Source organism: Gopherus evgoodei, chromosome 17 (assembly GCF_007399415.2).
Source record: "Gopherus evgoodei ecotype Sinaloan lineage chromosome 17, rGopEvg1_v1.p, whole genome shotgun sequence".
NCBI lineage: Eukaryota > Metazoa > Chordata > Testudines > Testudinidae > Gopherus > Gopherus evgoodei.
This window is the reverse complement of record NC_044338.1, coordinates 19,384,146-19,403,303: the sequence shown is the minus strand read 5'-3', so window position 1 is coordinate 19,403,303 and position 19,158 is coordinate 19,384,146. Positions and strand designations below refer to the sequence as shown.

At 56.9% G+C, this 19,158-nt stretch overlaps 1 protein-coding gene across 1 annotated transcript in view; it reads left to right on the top strand.

Annotated features, from left to right (window-relative positions):
• SRRM3 (serine/arginine repetitive matrix 3) overlaps positions 1 to 19,158 on the top strand; it is a 163,641-nt gene that overhangs the window by 123,472 nt on the left and 21,011 nt on the right. The window contains exons 5-12 of the mRNA XM_030536617.1: positions 1,391 to 1,516; positions 3,480 to 3,560; positions 8,071 to 8,100; positions 9,688 to 9,756; positions 12,052 to 12,087; positions 14,436 to 14,486; positions 14,594 to 14,698; positions 15,909 to 16,086. Of these exons, the coding sequence (XP_030392477.1) occupies positions 1,391 to 1,516; positions 3,480 to 3,560; positions 8,071 to 8,100; positions 9,688 to 9,756; positions 12,052 to 12,087; positions 14,436 to 14,486; positions 14,594 to 14,698; positions 15,909 to 16,086 (676 nt within the window). The remainder of the gene's footprint in view (positions 1 to 1,390; positions 1,517 to 3,479; positions 3,561 to 8,070; positions 8,101 to 9,687; positions 9,757 to 12,051; positions 12,088 to 14,435; positions 14,487 to 14,593; positions 14,699 to 15,908; positions 16,087 to 19,158) is intronic.

Genomic DNA, 19,158 nt, shown 5'->3' with positions numbered 1-19,158 from the left:
TAGAGAGTGGAGTGGGATTCTCCGTGGGAGAACATCTGGGTGGGAAAGTCACATGGGCCCCGGAGCATCACCCTGAAAATCAGAGACAGAGGCCAGACCCCCCACTGAGTCCTTGTGGAGCTGACGTAGGTCTCACTGGTCCCTAGGCCTTGTGCTCGATCAAGTTCCCCTCTTTGATTTAGATCCACCACAGTCCTTCCATTGTACCAAAGGCCACAAGGGCCAGATTGTGAAGCTCATCCAGGTGAGGCTGGCTGGTCTACGGCCTCTTGGGGCATCATATTGTTAGTTATATGTCTGGTAGGACCGCCTAGGCACCCCCCGTCACGGACCAGGACCCCATTGTGCTGGGGTCTGCATGTTGTTTATTAGGTGTATTACGGTAGCGCCTAGGCACCCCCATTATAGATAAGGACCCTGTTGTGCTGGGGGCTGCATGTTGTTTATTCGGTGTATTACGGTAGCACCTAGGCGCCCCCATCACGGACCAGGGTCCCATTGAACTGGGGGCTGCATGTTGTTTATTCGGTGTATTACGGTAGCACCTAGGCACCCCCGTCACAGACCAGGGTCCCATTGAACTGAGGGCTGCATGTTGTTTGTTCGGTGTATTACGGTAGCACCTAGGCACGCCTGTCACGGACCAGGACCCCATTGAACTGGGGGCTGCATGTTTTTTGTTAGGTTTATTACGGTAGCATCTAGGCCCAGGACCCCCCTGTTGTGGGTGCTGTGTTGCCCCGATCAGACCGAGCGGAAGCCCCTGCAATAGAAAGGGAGGTATCTGCTCTCCCCTGGGGCAGGTCAGGCTCAGATCCCATCTCAGGCTGGAACAAGCAGTTGGGGGAACTGCTGCCACTCATTGCTTTCCAAAAAGGGGCCCAGTCCTCCAGCAGGATGGGTCTCCCAAGCGGTGGGGCTGCTGTCCATGCAGTCCTCTGTCTCCCGAAGGATTATCAGTCCCATGTTGTTCTCTCTCGCTCGCATGAACTCCTGCCGTCTCTGGGGCTTGGTTTGCTGCTGCTGCCAGAGGAATGTAGGGGCCACTGGATTATTCCAGGGTAATTAGCAGTCGTGTCTTAATGAAACGGAGCCTGCACCTGGGCTCAAGGAAAGTCACCCACGGGGCATTTGTACTGCTGATGCATTTCTCCAGTGGCCTGGTCGCCAGTGAACTGCTTTGGGCTAGAGCCCCACAGGGCCACAGGACAGATGGCCCAGTGGTTAGGGCACTCGTATGGCTGGAGGAGAAGGCACCTCAAACCAGGCCTTTGGAGAGATGCCCCCCCAGGACAGGCTAGGCACAGGCCTGAGGCGATGGTGGCGTTGGCACAGCCTGGTCTATAGTCAGTGACAAGCCTGATCAAACTGCGTCTTCTCCCTTGGGCAGAGTGATCGAAAACCACCACATGGAGCAGTACGCGGTGGAGTACCCAGCGTACGGAGAGGGCTGCCTGCTGCCGTGTGACTGCCCAGCCGACTGCTACCGAGACCACTGCAGCCACAGAGAACACAGGTAAATGGCTGGGGCGCTGGCAGGGGGCCATTTGGGAGTGCCAGGTCCATGCCCGGGTGCCCCGGAGAACATGCGTACACCAGCTCCGCTCCAGGGCTCTTAGGAGAACAGACTCACATTCCAACACACGCGGCCTTCAAGTGTTTGCAGGCGGCCAAGGTACATCTGAGAACCAAGCACTTCTCCCAGTCCCACCTGAACTGGGATTTGGGGCCAGTGGGCTGCTCTCAGCCATGGATTCGATAGATGTTCAACATGGGAAAGACACAGGAGGCCCGGTTTGAAAACAGGGTCGGACTGGGACTGTGTGGCCACGTGCAGGCAAACGGGGGCCTGATCTGTGTGCCCAGTTGCAACAATGGCCCACGCCCAGTGGGCGGCTGTGCATGCTGAATAGTGCCCAGCCTGTGCCGTGAAGCATGGGACTTGCACGTGCCAATCAGGCGTGCAGTCATTTGCACATACATTTTGTGTGTGCAGTAAGAGCTTTTCAAAGGAGGCACATGGGCTCGCTTACCCCGACCCCCACGGGGGACCATCTAGTTTCCAGTGGCCAAACAACAGAGCTCCCACTCCGTCCCTCGGGACCCTCCAGTGTAGCTTAACACCTCCCAGGCTTTCTCTAATGTTTAGCCTAAATCTTTCTTTCCTTCCTGTGATCCCATCGTCTCTAGCAATGCACACAGCCCCGCTCACACCCTGAGCAGATTTCACTCCCTCCCAGCTGTTTCCAGCCATCACGTTTGCTGACAGTCGTGTGCCCACTCAATCAACCCACGCAGCTTTCGCGCTTTTAATCTTCCCTCGGCAGTCAGTCCTCCCAGTCCTTTTATGGCTTCCCATACTGCTGGTCTCCGTGGACTCCCTCCTGCTGGTGGGTAGGTGCCGGGGGGTGGGAAAGCCCGAGCTTTGAGATGAAAAATAAATGGTCATTTCAGTGCTGCCAGCCCAGTGCCAAAGCCAAACCTCTGGCTTCCTGCAGAATCTTTCTGCCAAGGCAGGTGCTGCCATGCTGATGCACACATCCACCACAAGGGGTCGCCGCACAGCCCCCTCGTAAGGACACATATAGACATGTCAGCATTGTCAGTGGGCGTAGAAACCTGGGTCCAAAGGAACAAGCTGCCAGCCCCCAAGGAACCCGGGTGTCCCCCTTCAGCAGCAGAGCTACTTGAGGGACCTGATCCAAACACTCCAGACCCGATCCAAAGCACACGGTGGTGTGAGAGTCTTCCCGGCGGTTTCAAAGAGCTTTGGCTCAGGCCCTGCACAAGTGCATCACACGGACAAGCTACTCCATCCACCAGTGGGAGCAGGACGTTCCCAGGCACCACAGCTGGGTCATGGCCGCAGATGAGTTCAGAAACCAAGCCTGGTGTCTCTCCTTCTGCGGCCATGTCTGCTAACGTGAGCGTCCAACACTGGCCAGGGGGAAGCACAGTGCGGTGCATTGTACGCACACCCATTACTCCTCTCCTAAGCAATGATCACCGGGAGGCTCGCTGCTGAGATTCTGTAATCACCTCCCCCTGCCACATTGCCTCCAGCCTGGGATCGTCAGCGTCACAGTGCTAACCTCTGTTGTTTGAGCTACAGGCACAGCTCTGCTAGTGGGTAGCAGCAGTAGGTTGTTATCCTAGCGGGGAGCAGCAGTAGGCTGTAGTTTTAATAGGTGTTAGCTGTTATGATAAATTCTAGGCTGCCCCGTAGGGCTGACATCCTCCCGCACATGCTGAGATATAAACAACTGCGTCTACACTAGGGTTTTAACATGTGCTAGTTACTCTGTCACCTAAAACAGGTTTGAAAACACCTTTATCCCTAACAAAGACAGGGCCAGATATACACACTTCTTCCCCCCGACACACACGCATACACTGGGGGTGAGGCAGCCCCCACCGCTCTGCGCAGGGGGGCCTTGCGGTTACTGCTCCCAACTCTGAGCCTCTCCTCTCCCCCCCAGGCTGAAGAGGAGGATGAGCAGCTCCGCCTCACCGCCACCCAAGAAGAAAAAGAAAAAGAAATCAGGTCATCGCCGGAGCCGGTGAGTCACCTGCCCGACCCACCCTGCTCCTCTGCGCCCTGCCACTGAGGGGATACCGGCCTGACCCCCTCAACCCCTCGCCAGCTGGTTCCCTGGGGACCCCTCACTCCCTTCCCTTCCCCTCCCCTCCCCTCCTCCTGGCTAGGGTGGGGCAGCTAGCACTGTGGGGCTGTGCCAAAGGGGCACAGGCTCTCCCTGTAGCCGACAGCTGCCCCTGCAGTGCCAGAGCCAGGGACTCCTGCACCTTCCCTATATGGCTGCAGCGCCTACCGCAGTGCTCCCCCTCGCCCCAGCCTGAGGTTCACTTCTTTGACCTCATCCCTCGTGCCCTGGGCTGGCTCTCTGAGTCACTGGGACTCCCAGGGGGCAGGGCAGCCCTGGGGTGCTGGCATTCTCCCTGCAGTGTGACCTTGGCTTGTTCGCTGGGACCCAATATTCCCCAGCACCTGCCAGAACACCTTCTCTTCCCCCATCGATGCAACAGCCTGCCCCTCATCCGGCCTTCTGCCGTCCCCCCAGCTCCCTGCCCTGACTCTTCCTCCATCTCGTGCCCAAGCAGCAGGCTCAGGCCCGTCCCACCAGGGGCCCACAATGACCTGCCATAGTTCAGCCCTGGCTGGCGCACAGAGCAGCCCACGCTGCAGCCTCAGCAGGACGTGGACCAGTCAGACTGTGGGGAGGGGAGACTCGGAGAGATGCACCCCCTGGGGCTGGCATTTAATGGACTCCCTTATCCCTGCTTTACAGATGGGGAAACTGAGGCACAAAAGTGGGGGTGAGGGGAATGCCTTGTCTTAGGTCAGTTAGGGTAGGTCTACTCTGCAGTGGGAGGTGCCTGCCCCACCTGGTGACCTACCCGAGCAAGCATGGATCCAGCCAGCTCCAGTAACAACAGCAGTGAAGCTAGTGCCGCCACTCGAATAAGTACCCAGGGTTACTGCTCTGGCTTCACTGCTAGAACAAAGCTCAGGGAAACCAACCGGGCAGTGCTCAGACCTCCCACTGCAGTGTAGCCCCACCCACAGTGAGTCCGTGCCTATAAAACCCGGAGTCCGGAGCCCCAGCCCAGCGTTTATCCGTGCCGCCTCCCCTGGAAATGACACATGACCAAGGCTGGGTCCATGGACTCGGGGTGGTTTTATGGCTTCATTGCAAGTTTCTTTGGAGTGTTTTCCACCCAGACAGGAAGCTGTTGGTGCAAAAAGCTCGCTTGCTTGCTGTCTGTCCCAGCTGGTGTGCTGACCCCAAGCCCCATATGAACTGGTGACGACACTGCTGTCTGGCAGGCTCCCAGCCCCTCATAGAAATCCCACTGCTCCCAGGGCAGATGGAGGCAATATTGTCTGTCCCTCTAGAGTCTCTGGGATGGATCCCCCCCCCTCGATCCTAGGGCTAAATTGCCTCCTCGCATAAAGTAGAGGGACCATCGGGCTGCTCTAGCTTATGCTTGCTGAATCTGTCTGCTACGGTCCTGCCTCCCTCTGGCCACCATGTCACGCCCCTGAGCTGCCCCAGTTTGGAGACCCGAGGTGCTGGGGGGCTTCTCAGCAGGTGTGGGTCCCCTTTTGCACAGCTGTAGCCATGGATCTGGCCCCCAAAGGGTGAGCGTATTAGAGCAAAGGGGAGTGTGGCAGAGGGGGTGTCTCCGAACTCTAGCCGCTCCGGGTGCCGTCCCCTCTTGTTTTGCCCCATGCAGCTATCCAGGCAGCTCAAGCGGCGTTAGAATGGGGCTCAGACCCCTGCGTGGGGGATCTGCTGGGCGAGCCCACCTGGCGCACTGCCACAGCCCTGCGTGGGGCAGCCAGGGAGGAGAAAGCATCTGTCCCCATAGCTTGTGCAGAGACGCCATGGCCTACTCCATGGGCGCCCCCACCCCCAGCTGGGGTGTGCAGACCTGTCCCGCTCAGCCCCAGCCCCCTGCTTGGGCCCAGCCCTGCTGGGACACGTGCTGAGCCCAAATAGGAGACCGCTCCACCATTGCTGGAATCCCAAACAGAGAGCCCAGGCTTGTGTCTAGAAGGTCCTGATCAGGCCATGCCACGCCCCTCGCCCCGTTACCTGGGGGCACGGAGAGTGGGGAGGTCTCTGAGCTGGGGATGTGCTGCCCCATGCCCTGTCCCCGCAGTTCCTCACATTCATCGCCTGGCACAGCCACCTCCCCCTGCCTTCGCACTGCTAGTGACTGTCTGCAGAGCTGAGCCGGCACCTTTAATGAGCCTGGCCTGGCTGGTGATTAATCAGGGACCGACTGCCTTCCTGGCAGGCTGGGAAGAGCCGCTCTTAATGAGGAAAGAGGAGTCGGTCACAGGGCCGTACACTGTCTCCCCACAGGAGTGTGTACCCCCCCTGCCCCCATCCTGTGGGACCCGCTCCCTTCCTGTGCGCCAGCCAACCCCAACTCCTGCCTTATCATTGTTCCTCTCCACCCACCCTCTCCCTCTGTTTGTTCAGCTCCCCACTCCCCGTTCCCTGGGACTCCCTGCACCCCGACACCACCTCCTGGGTCTCCCCTCCCCCTCCAGCGACAGGGCGATTCGGAGGGAGTCTGACCCATTCATTTTCCCCACTTGACAAGCTTTAACTGGAGGGGGAAGGGCCCAGAAATGGATATGGCGTCACCACTTTCAGAGGCAAGGGGACTCCCTGAATGTGCAAAGTTAGGATAATCTGAGCCCGTCAGAAGCCTGCACCGAGCTTTGGGGTCAATGGGAATTAGTCACCCAGCTCCCAGACATGTTAACAGGACCCCCATGGCTAGCTACATTGCCCTTAAATTCCACCCGCCCCACCCAGAGTCAGCGTGTGACCCTGTTAGGTGGGAGCGTGGTTCAGCTCAGGGGCGGGCCATGGGTCCCAGCTGCCACGGGGCGGCAGAGTGTTTCCCTATCCTGCCAGGCTTGGCCAAGTGCCCGGTGCTGGATTGCTGGGGTCAGACAGGGCCAGGGGAGGCTGCCTGTAATCCCAGGCGGGGAGCAAGCTGCTGTGGATCCAGAGACACTCACCGAGGTGGAGAGAGAGGCAGGATTTTTGATAGCGAGGTGCTGTGGCAGAGACTTGCGCGCACACACACACACAAAACACTCACAGAGATACACACACACATATCACTGAGACCACTATGCACAGACACACACCGTGAGATACAACACCAACATACACACAGATCCAGAGACATGCAGAGAAGGAAAGACACTGTTATGGACGGACGGACACACACACACACACACACACACACACACACACACACACACACACACACACACACACACACACACACACACACACACACACACACACACACACACACCAGCTAGAAACATGCACAGCTCCAGGCATGCACGCACACATACCCGCCAGAGAGAAGGACATCCACACATGCACACACGCACCTTACAGTAAGGCTCAAATGAGGGTGACCAACATACATTCCATTTTGGCCGGGACAGTCCCCTTTTTAAGCCCTGTCCCGGACATCCTGACTTATTTTGGCAAAACTGTGCATTTGTCCCTTTTGCCCTTGCCAGCTGCAGGCTGCTCTGATCAGTTGGCAAGAGTGCCAGCTGATGGGGCGTGGAGGAATGTTCTGGGAGGCAAGTGACGACATGAGGCGCTGGGTGGTGGGGCTCCGGCAGTCAGCCCAGGGTGATGTGGGTCTTGGGGAGACAGGGAGTCATGGGGCTCAGGTGAACAAACGCAGGCCCGAGCAGCGTGCTGCTCGGTCAGTCAGCCCAGGGCGGTGTGGGGCGCGGGTGGTCAGCCCCAGTCCTGGGTGCCATGGGGCTTGGGCAAACAGCAATGCCAGGTGGCTTGGGACAGCCCCCTGGGATACGGGGGGGGGGAGGTTGTGTGTGTCCTCAGGCAAGCGGTGATGTCAGACAGGCAGCTCAGACCAGCCCTGTGCGGGGACCCGATTTTGCTTTGGTAAATATGGCCACCGTGGCTCAAATGCAAACTGAGAACAGGAGATAACAGCGGAGGGGTAATTCTCTTCGCCCCCGATTGCCAAGCACATTCAAGGACGCTTTGTCGCTGTGGCCACTACCATCCCCTCCTTGCCCGGCTCTTTCTGCCGCTGGGAACTCTGGCTCCTTTGATGGGAGTTTGTGTGTTTCTAAATGTCTTCTTGTTTTGTCCTGGAATGCAACCAGCCCCGTAATGTTTCCCCTCTCTGCACTGTCACGTCCTAACGAGGCAATTACTGTGCGTGCATGAGATAATCATCACATGGAATTATGTCATTAGGAGACGTGCCATCACCCAGTCGAACGAACTTCAGGGCATGTGCTGAGAGCAGGCCCAGCCCAGTGTGGAAAGACTGATGCTCGGCATCAGGGGGGTGGTAACTGAACAGGATTCGGGCCCCGAGCCCTACAGAAAGGGCTACGTGGAACAGCTTGGTCCCCATTAGGGGCCCAGCTCCTGAATGGGTCCTGGGCTCTGGCCCTCTGCCCACTGGAAAGACGCTGCTGCCACTAACATGTGATTTATCTGTTTCCTCCCCCAATGTCAGCAAAAAGAGGAAACCCGGATCAGAGCGCAGGTGAGTGACATGGGAGCCTGCTCTCCCTCCTCCTCCTCCTCCTCGTGGGCGCCCCTGAAATGTAAGGGATGGCAGGAGGCAGCAGGCTGGCCATTCTTTCCAGCCCAGGGCTCTTCCCTCACTCTAGGTAAGTCCATATTCCCAGAGCTGCAGGCCATGGGCCAAACCCTCGGCTCCCTCCCCAGCTTCTGCTCGGGCTGTGTCCGTGTCGGACCCCCGCTGAAGCCAGGCTGTGGCCCATTTGGCTCTGTAACAGGCGATATGTCGCTCCGAGCCAATGCCCTGCGCATCAGTTGCTGCCTCCCTGAACCAGCTAGGTGGGTATCTACGGGCGGGTCTCCACCAGGTGGGACTGCAGCACATGGAGACAGACCCGAGCTAGCTTTGATCTAGCTGCCCGAGGAACAATAGCAGTGAATCTGCAGCCAGCCCTGCCCGCCCAGGACCCCCGCTACATAGCGGAGTGGCCACGCAATCAAAGCCAGCTAGGGAGTGTCTACATGTGCTGCCCTCACAGCCTGTGACTGCAGTGCTGCGATACCCTCATGGGTCAGTGAAGTGCTTTCATTCAACCGTCATCTCAACAACATGGTGGGTTCAGAGTCAGATCCTCAGCTGGGGCTGGCTGCGGGGAAACCTGCAGGGCAGCACTGACTGGCACCAGCTGGTGCCCACAAGCTGACTCTGGAGCCAGGATTTGCAGAAGGGTGATTTCCCGGTGACTTCAGTGGAGGCGCCAGCGCGGAGGGCTTTGGCGAATCTGATTCCAGCTGGGTGTATTGAGGTTCCGTAGCCTGGAAGCTCTTTGGGGCAGGGGCTCTCAGTTCAGTCTGTGTTTGTCCAGCGTCTATGATTAGCATAAATCATAATACTAATTAGGAATCTTTGGCCCATGGGCTCTGTGACCTGTTTCCTGTTAGATCCTGCAGGGACCACAAGGTGGCACTGAGATGCAACAGAAGTGTTTTGTAGAGGTGGCCGAAATGTTTAAAAAAAACATTTCAATCACATTTTTAAACAAAATTTCAATCAAAAGACCCCCCAGGAAATCCTTTCCCCCATTTTTCAGACCCTCTTTAATGCTCTTGACTATTTTTGCTGGCTGAGATTTTCCGAGCTACCCGGTGGATTTGAACACCCTGTTATAATTCGGTGTTGCTCGGTTATAATTGAATACCCTGTTATAATTCAGTGTCCAAATCCCTTTGGCCGCTTGGAGAGGTCTCAGCTAGGGTGACCAGACAGCAAATGTGAAAAATTGGGACAGGGAGTGGGGGGTAATAGGAGCCTATATAAGAAAAAGGCCCAAAAATCGGGACTGTCCCTATAAAATCAGGACATCTGGTCACCCTAATCTCAGCCCTTCACTCTGAAACCTCCTTATGTCGGGCTGGGTGTGCGCCGGCTCACGGCGACGCGACGCTGGCTGTTCAGCAGGGTTCGGGCCCATGCCGGGTATGCCGCAGGAGGGGGCCGTGTTCTCAGACACTGGTCCTAGCGAACGCTGCGGCTCTGAGGAGGCCCTGTCCCGGGGCAGGAAAGTTCCACCCCACCCACCACTCAAAGGCTCCCGTGTTTGCTTTCCAGCTGCGACAGCTCCTCGCCCCTCCGGAAGGAGAAGAAAAAGAAGAATGGGAAGAAACACAGACGAGACAGGTACTGGGCCAGGGGAGCCGCGATCCTTCCCCTCGTGGCTCCATCCTTCTCCACCCTCCTTCCCTGGCTCACTCCCTCTTGGGCTGGGCTGGACCACGCAGCAGGAAGGGTTAATCCGTCCGTGGCTTAGGGGGACGGGCCAAAGCTCCCCTGGGTGTAATTGGATTGACTCAAAACAGGCTCTGGCCCTGCAGCTCCCGGCAGCTGCGGGTGTTGCACTGCGGATCTCCGGGGTCGTGAATAATGCAGGGCAGGCAGCCGATTCTGCTTACAAAGCAGCTGCCTGGGCTAAGGCCCTTAAACCTGAACTCAGCGCTCCCCCTCCCCCCGGACCCCAGGCTAGGGGGGGCAGCAGGATGTTATAAATGACCCGTGCAAAGCAATTAGGACATTGCTGGGGAATCCGATGCAGCAGGCAGAGGCTCCAGGCAGCACCCGCGCCAGCGGCAGGCCCTGGGCTGGGGGAGTTTGGAAGGGCGAGGGGCCACCCAGGTGCAAATGGCTTCTTGGCAGGAGGCGGGTGGCGTCCTGTGCCCTGAAGGAGAGGCAGGACTGGGCTGTAACCAATGCGGCGGGTCGTCGGCAGTGGGGATCCACCCTGGGACCTGTGGATCCTGAAGCAGGAGCCTCTCCTGCCTGAGCTAAAAGAGCCCCCTCTGTCAGCCACGGCCATAGCGAGCCTGTCAACATCTCTCCATGGCCCGGTCACACTGTGTCATGCTGGACACTGTCTCCCTGGCTCTCCACTCGTGCTGCCTGGCCTCTCCCTGCCAGACACCACCGTGGCAGAAGGAGTGGCTGGCTGCACGGCCAGGGGGCGGGTGACACCGAGTCCCTTCTATTCTGCCAGTGAAATCCCAACCTCACTCAGCCTGTGCTCCTCTTGAACCTGGACTTCACACTGCACCTCGTTTCACCAGGGAGTGACGCTCCCTGAGCTCGGCCCTGGTGGACAGAGTGCACTGGGTGCTAATCCCAAGGGCCAGCCAAGGAGTGGCATTGGTAGGGTCCAGCTGGAGAGCCCCCTGCCCTCCTCAGATCAGTCATTCAGCCCCCACCCCACGGTCCGCACAGGGCAGGGTCGCTTTCCTTTCGATTACACACCCGCCCTTCTGGTTCCTGTGTCCCTCTGCAACTAGCATCCCAAGAGGAAAAGCACAACCTGGGTGACATCAGGCGTGGCTCAGCCAATCCTTCTCTGTCCTGCCGGGCAGCTGACTGGTTCCTTTGCACCCTGCCATCTTACTGGGTTAAAGGATTCCAAAGTTTGAATCAATCATTAATAAATCTTTGATCCCCCCACCCCCCCACTTTTTGGGCTAATACACCCCAGGGAGGTGTGATCCTGCCAGCACCTCACTCGTCCCAGCTGGACCAGAACCAGAGAAGATGGCCAGACACTGTTAGAGGAGCTGGCTTGCGCCTTCTAGCATGCAGATGTTACTGTAATATGCAGCCGTACTTGGTATTACTACAGTACGTGACTATTCTTGAGTGTTCAGCCATTGGCAGCCGTTCGCTGGTGTTACTGGGGGACGTTACACTCGTGAGTTACGGTAGCAAGTAGACAGATTTGAGCTGCAACCCTATCGGCTCTCATAAAGTAACAAGGGCAGGACTGGTTCAGGCCTGGAATATAACCCTCCAGGAAAGTCACAGCTGGTGACTCTGAATCAGCCTGGAGCCGATGGCCTGGCATGGTGCCGGGGGCGCTGCGCTGGTGAAGGTGGCTTCTTTGGGCCCACATGTAAAATCAAGGTACTGGCCAGTTGTGGTTAGTGGAGAGCCCATGTTTTGCATGAGTCGGGGTGTTTGCCCTGGATCCTGCCTCAGTCCCGGGGCAGGTCATTCTATTCTGAACTAAATCCCACCCCCAGCCCCATTTCAAATGGACACAGGATTCTTCTGCCTCCCCTGTTCCAAGCTGCTGTGTCATGGCTGTTTAAACCGCTGCTGCCTCCCACCCAGATTCAGCTGCAGGTGGTTTGCGGGTGAAATGATTTCACTGGAGAGCTGGCTGAAAAACATGGAAATACGTTTATCTGTGGTAGATAACTGGGTGGGCATATCTGGGGCTGGAGGGCTGGATAGGCAGGCATGTATGGGGACAGTGGATAGAGGGTTTGTACTGGGGTACATAGGTGCACCACTGAAATATAAAGGCATTGTCCCTCTGCCCGGAGCACCCTGGCTACCAGTTTCCCTTCCCTCGGAGTGTCACAGCTGTGGGACTGACCCCCTCAGAGCGCATCTCAACCCCTCTGCTTTGTTTCTCTCGTTCCTGTCATCCCTCAGGTCTGAGTCTGGATCCCGGAAGAAGAGAAGACGCAGGTGAGAGCGAGCGGTGCAAGAGCCTGACCCTCTAGCTTGGCCCACCCCACCCGCTGGTGCCCTCACGGCACCCTCTCCTTCCCTCCTGGCCTCTGCCGTCCCCTGCCTCACGGGAAATGCGCTCCCTTCCAGTGACCGTTCAGGGGTGGCCTGGGTCGGACAGGGTCGTGTGCCCCTGGGCTGCTTGACTGTGTCCACGCCAAGTGGGTGTGGGAGCAGGACCAGGAGCATTTGCACCCCAGAGGCACATCCCGCCAGCAGGATTCTCCCTGAGAGCCAGGAAAAAAGGGGGCTCGGGGTGGAGCTGCCCGATGGTAACGCCCCATCTTCACTTCACCGCCAGCACCGACCTCCCCTGCTCCATCAGAGGCCACCGGTAAGACATTTCCAGGTTGGTACCATGCGTACCGGCTGGGCCCCAGGGAGGCTGCCTTCCGGCCCGGCAGCTCCCAACAGATCCCAGCCTCCTGTGCTTTCGGCAAGGCCGGGCTGCTGCAAATGGGCTACATCTGCTCCTCAGCGTGCAGGTGTAACAGACTCTCTCCACTGGAACAGGCCCTGGGAGCCACCTGGCCGCTTGTCTAGCCCTTCAGATAGCTGGCTCCATGCTTCAGAGGAAGGCAAAGAAATCCACTGTCCTGCCTCTGATGTGCCTCCCTGACCCCTGTGCTAATTAGAGAGACAAGGTCAGGGAGGGGATATTTTCGATTGGTCCAAGCTTCTGTTGGGGAGAGAGATGAGCTTTCCATCTTACACAGCCGGGGCGATCCAGATCCAGGATTCCTCCCCCTGCAACTCCCCTGATCCAGGATCCCTCCCCCTGCCCCCCAGCAGCATGAGCATCCGTGCCTTATTTCAGGTTGCCAGTCTAACTCCAAACACATCTCTCTGCTCCGGCAAGGAGGACGAGGCTTTGCCCTCTGCCTTGTGTTTTGAAACAAGGCTCAAGTGGGGGGTGGAAAAGCCAGGCCCCCTATTTGGCCGTTCCACTGGGATTCAATGGGTCCAGGCCTGGGGCAGGGCTAGGCTGGCACCAGAGTGTGATTTCCAGCCCAAGGTGACCCACCTGGTAACAGTCGTGTGAGTGCGATGGAGCCAGGGGCTAACCCTGGGGCACGATCCGATCCGAGATGCTAGGGCCATGCTCAGGGCAGATAGTTCCTCTCGCTGTCCGCACTGCAACACTGCTATTTTTAGCCTGCTGTTTCAATCAGAGCTGGCGCGGGTTCCTTCTGAGCTGGAAACGACACCTCCAGCTCCAATGGAGACGTCCTGGTGGGAGGGAGGTTAGGCACCTTGCCTTGTCGCACCCATGGCCTGGCGTTGTGTCGGTTTGCTGCTGCCCTCTCCTGGTGGAAATATACACGTGGGCGAAAAAAGGGCACAGCCCTGGAGAAAACTGGAGAGGTGGATAAAGTGGGCTGGGATGGAGCCACGGGCAACTCCTGTCCTGTGACCGGAGCCCGTGAGAACTGTCTCCGGCTTTGGGATATGTGATAGACTTAGAGTCATCGAGTCATCGATACGAAGGCCAGCCGGGATCCTCGTGGTCTGATCTGCATTATACAGCCCGGGGCAGCTCCCCCGTGATTCTGCATCCAGCCCCATGCCTCCTGCTCAAGCAGGAGCATCTCTTTGAGAAAGACACCCTGTCTTGATGTAAAGACCGCAGGTGATGGAGAATCCCCGTGACACGGAGCCAAGGGTCACGGGAAGCTCTCAGAACGTGAGGCCCAGTGTTCGGCAAACCTGGGCTGCTCACTAGTTTAGCATCGAAACCGGTGCCAAACTCCCGCTGTGCTGAAGGAGATTTGCTTTGAATTTGGAGCGAGGGCAGGGGGAGGGCATCTGAACTCAAAATTCAAAGTGGGGGGTGGTGGGATTGGAAACCAATGCAAATCACCCAAGGCTGGAGATCACCAGGGATGGGCCAAGGTAAACATGCTCCCAACAGTTCAGTGGGGTCTCAGCTCGCTGAGGGAGTGAGTCTGGCCGGGATCATTGTAGTGGTGATGGGACCAATTTCCTGTTGACGTAAATGGGTGAAACGCCACTGGAGCCACCCACACTGACACCAGCAGAGAATTTGCCCCAGCGTGGGGCGTGTGCAGCCTTGTCAGTCTCAGCCCACGTGCTATGATGGGGATGGGCATGACTGAGGTCCTGAGAGCCCCTTTTCTGTTGTGTTGCTCCCTCTCCCGGTGCCAGCCCCCGTGTGCACCCAGGCTGAGCACCGCACATGGGGCTGGCCGGTTGGATGGCAGCTTGGAAGACAACCCATCCACATGTCCCTCAAGGGGCTGAGCCACGCGCTGCCTCTGTGTTTTCAGTTCTCTGCTGTTTCGTAGGTCCCGGAGCCCCAAGAACAAAAGGAAAGAGAAAACCAAAGAGCGAAAGAGGTGAGGTTTCAGATGCAAGCCCAGGTGAGGTTCCAGGTGGGAACAGGGCCTTGATTTCTGGCCAGGTCCTTCACCCACCTCCTCTCCCTTTTCTCTCTCTCTCGCAGATCCCCCAGCAACTCCCCAGCCCGCAGATGCCACAGGCACAGCAGCTGCAGCTCTCACAGCGCTTCACTCTCATCTGATTACAGCCACTCCAAATCGTCCGGCAGGTAAGCTTGGTCCCCCGAGGAACGTTGGCCTGGACCTTGGGCAGGTGGGAGGTGGGGGAAGACCCTACCTGTTGCGGGCAGACTTAAGGCGGCTATGGGGTGGCGGGCTGGGAAGGGATGGGTGAGCAGAGTGCAGGGGAGGCTGTCAGAGCTGTGCGTGAGCTTCGATTTAAATGCAGACTCCCCCATTTAGACCTGCCTTTCTCTTCCCCTTGTGTTATGGGGCGAGAAGGGTGGGGGGGCTGGTTCTGATCTCCCAGCAGCACGCAGCACCACCAGCCTGGCGCTCCTGGGGGCTTTTCGAAAGCGCCAATGCCTGGAGTCAGGGGGCATTTCCAGTCCTGGCAGGTCTGGAGAAAAGCTTAGAAATGTGACCCCTGAAGGCTCCAAAACCAGACAAGAAATAAAGAGCCCCAAATGTTTGGGATTTTTTAAAAAACAAATCTGATTTTTACACCAATCTCGTGTGACTCATGCTTTTGGAGCAGTCTGTGTAGAGGTATCTGTGTGTGCATAACAGGGTGGCCTGCCCCTTTAAGGGCTAGGTGGCTTTGGACCAGCTAGCCCTGTTCAATCAGCCCTGCCTGGGCCATAATTAGCTGCCTCTCAGCTGGAAGGGGTGGGACTAATGGGGTCATGTGACAGCCCAGTAAACACCTGGGCTTTAAAAGGGCAGAGGGCTCAGTTTGAGGAGGAACCACAGGGAGCATGTGGGCTGCTGTGGCAGGTCCTGAAGTGGGGTCTGGAAGGGCTCCAGAGAAGCAGCCGGGAGTCAGGGCTCTGTCCCAAAGCAAAAGGACTGGCAGGGAGCCCAGAGGGCTGGAGCTGAGCTGCAGGGTGGGCTGCAGAGGGTCCCAGCGGGTGGAAGAACCTTTTGTTTATTTGGCCTTTTGTTACCCTGGGAGGGGTTAAGGTTTAGTGAGTCACTTGGCCAGAGGGCTCAGTGAGGACACCACCTCCAGCCTGTGTGGGAGGGGGAAACTGAGGCAGGAGACACCTGCAGCACCATGCATGGCCAGCAGGGAGCACTGTGGGGGCAGCCCCACCAGTGACTGTGTGTATGTGTATAATGCTGGTCAGGGAGATGCTTGCCTCCAGGAAGTACTGCAGCTATGCCAGCCTGCCTTTCCCCCAGCCCATAGCTGCCCCCACCCCCCTTGCCTCTCCTAGGAGCCCACTCCAGTCATCTGCCCTCTGCTGTCTCCTGCAGACTAACCCCCAAACACAGAGAGGATGGACACAAGCCCAGCAGCCTCCGCTCCAGCCGTAGCCCGTCCTCCTCTCGCACCTGGCACAGCCGCTCGGCCACGCCGCACCAGAACGGGCACAAGGGCAGCGCCCAGAACGGCCGGCACAGCCACGGCACCCCGGGCGAAAAACAGCAGGATGTACGTATGCTCTTCTGTTACCATCGTTTGCCCCCACCCCTCCCTGCCCTGCCTTCCTCCTCCCCACCCAATCATCTACCCTCTTCCTTCACTCACTTCGCTCAGCGCTTGCAAAGCCAGAGCTGGCAAACTCACCCGTGCGAGCCCAGCTCTCGGTGCCTGTGTCTGCCAGGCAGGCTGTGCCATACACTAACCCCCCTCCATCACCATTGACATGTGCCTAGGGCCCAGGCCTGGGCAGCCTGATGCACTGCTGGGGGACTGGACATGTGCGGCTGGAGGGGCGTGTGGCGTGGGTGGGAGCAGGAAGCACTTTTGAGGTTATTTCAAGGTTCACGTCAAGATTTCCCAATAAATACCCCTGAGGGGAGCAGATAGCGGGGCTTTTCCAGCTGCCCTCTCCTCACTGACTCTTCCCAAGGGCACCGAGGAGGGGCGAGGAGCATTCAGTGCCATCTTCTGCCCTGCATGGTGCTTCCCGGTGGACCCGATTCAATAACCAAGGGGTAGCAGCATCTCTGATGAAAGTTGGTCACCACCCTCCCCACAATGCATCTGGCTTAGCCAGAATGGCGGAAGCCCTCTGAGGAAGGAGTCCAGCGTCAGTAGAGTCAGGGAGCTCACTGTGATGGGATCCTTCGACTCACATCCACCAGGATCCTCCTCCACCACCTTCCCCTCTAACTCCACTCTCAGATCCGTCCCCACGGCCACACCCTGCCGCCCTTACTCCATGGAAGTCAATGGAGTGAGCAAGGCCTGCAGCTTAGTGTCACCACGGCCTGTAGGTCTGGCTAGCTAACCTCAGTCCTTCTGCATGAGCAGGGGCTGGAGAGATGTTGGCTATTCCCCTTGCGTCTGGAAGCTTCGTGCCCACTTTGGGTACAGCCGCCTTCCTCGTACAAAGCTTTGGGCCTTTCCCGAGAGCCCTGGTGCTTGGTAGGAAGGTTTGGTTTCTCTCCGTGTAGAGCTCAACTCCTGGGACCCTGAAAAAGTCAAGGGGGGAAAACCTGGTAGAGCTTCTCCTGGTATCCTGCTGATACCATGCGAGATGGTGATTCCCCCAGGAGCCTAAGCCAGGCCTTGCCTGCTCAGAACTGGACCTGGCTTCAGGTGGAGAACCTTGGCTGGGGTTCAGGGCTGTCCCCAAACTGGATGAGTTTCATGTGGTTTGGGGGTTTCACAACGAAAGTTGCCCACAGACCTCAAACCTGCCATGACTCCCATGGGACTATGATCATGTTCTGATGGATCGGAGACAGAGTGCTCAGCACCATGCAGGATGGAGCCCAAAACTCCTCCTGAACAGACTTCTTATTGAGGCCCCGTGCCAGTGTATGATGGTGATGGCCTAAGTCACTACGGTACTTGACGCTATCGGTGCAGAATGCTGGACTGTGCCTTCGTACAGGCCAATGGCCCGTTCCCAATGTGCTTCCAGGAGAACCAGACGTACTAGGGTTTGCCTCTTTATCTCAGGCCCTTCTTTGGCCTCTGTTGCCAGAGCATCTGGGCACCTCACAAACTTTGAAAGCATCCCTCAGAGCGGGTTGGAAAACAGAATTTCCTTCCCAGAGGAGATTCCAGATTTTCACATTTTTTTCTGATCCAAACTGGAGCAAAAAGTCAATTTCTCACAGGAAGGAAATTCTGAAAAATTTCAGGTTGGAAACCTTTAAATGTTCTGTTCCGGTAATGCGGAAACATTAGCTAGTTAATGAGATATAATGGCATAAAATGTTATATATTCCGATTAATATTAATTTATTATTGCATATAATTAATAATATACAAGTCTAAACAAAACAAAATGATTCAAAATGAAACACTTTGTACCTTCTCAAAAGGAAATGGAAAAAGTCCAAACTATTTGTTTAGACATTTTAATGACATTTTTGACAGAAATCCAGATGTTCCTGCAAAACACTTTGATTTCAGCGAAACTGCAGATTCTGACAGACCTGTTCTGTTGAAAATTTCCAACCAGCTCTGGCATTTGTCCCCTGTGAGGCCGGGATAAATAGTGCCAGTCATGATGAAGCATTGCTGTGATCCTCATTTCACAGATGGGGAACTGAGACTAAGTGACTTGACCAAGGTCACGGAAAGAACCTGTGGCAGTGCAGGGAATTGAACTAGCTACTGCCCTAACTATTAGGCCATCCTTCCTTTGCCACCCTCCAGTACATCTGCTCCCCAGTTGATATGGGGACCAGTCCACCACCATAGTGGTAGACCCCAGGGGCAGGCTCAGCAGAGTCCCTCTGGCATTTTGGCAGTGACCAGCTTGCAGTACACAGCACCTGAACTTGATTGAGCCAAATGTATCCCTGCCAGAGCCGGGGACAGGGTGGAATGCTTGATAGAGACTCCCAGATTTGCTGGAAGGAAGGGTAAATGGTGGGGGTTTTAGAAAGTGGGCTTAGTGAAGTGAGAACTCCTGGGTTCTGACCTGTCTCTGCTACTGATTTGCTGAGTGGCCTTGGGCAAGATGCTTAACCTTTCTGTGCCTCAGTTTTCCCATCTGTAAAATGGGGGTGATGACTGACACTTGCCTGGAGGCTTCATTATCTAGGGCCAGACTCAGATTTCATCCCCCTGCTTTAAAGCCAGAGGAAGTCCCCTGACATTAGTGGAGTCATTCCAGATTCCCATTATCTCTCTGAGGTCAGAATCCAGCCTTTAATGTTTGCAAAGTGCTTTGAGATCTTGGGATGAAAAGCAGTGTAGGAGCTGAGGATAGTTATCACTTATCCTTCTTTATTATCCGCCTGTTCTCTGAGGGTCAGTCCTTGAAGCCCTTTGAGCTGTCCTTGGTCAGGAGCCACAGAGGCCAGTTCACATGGAAACGGGTCTTCTTGACTTAGTCAGGCCAACACAGAACTTAGCTATGATGTAAGAACATCCTTAGCACAGCCTGGCCAGTGTGTGGCTTGCACGCAGCCAGGAGATGCCTGCACTGCACCAGGCACCCAGCAGTGTGTCCCTAGCGCTTGCTGGCACGTACTGGGCCTGCCAAAGGCTGCCTGGTTACATCCCTTCCCCCCACTCACTGAGCCCAGGGGCAGCTTC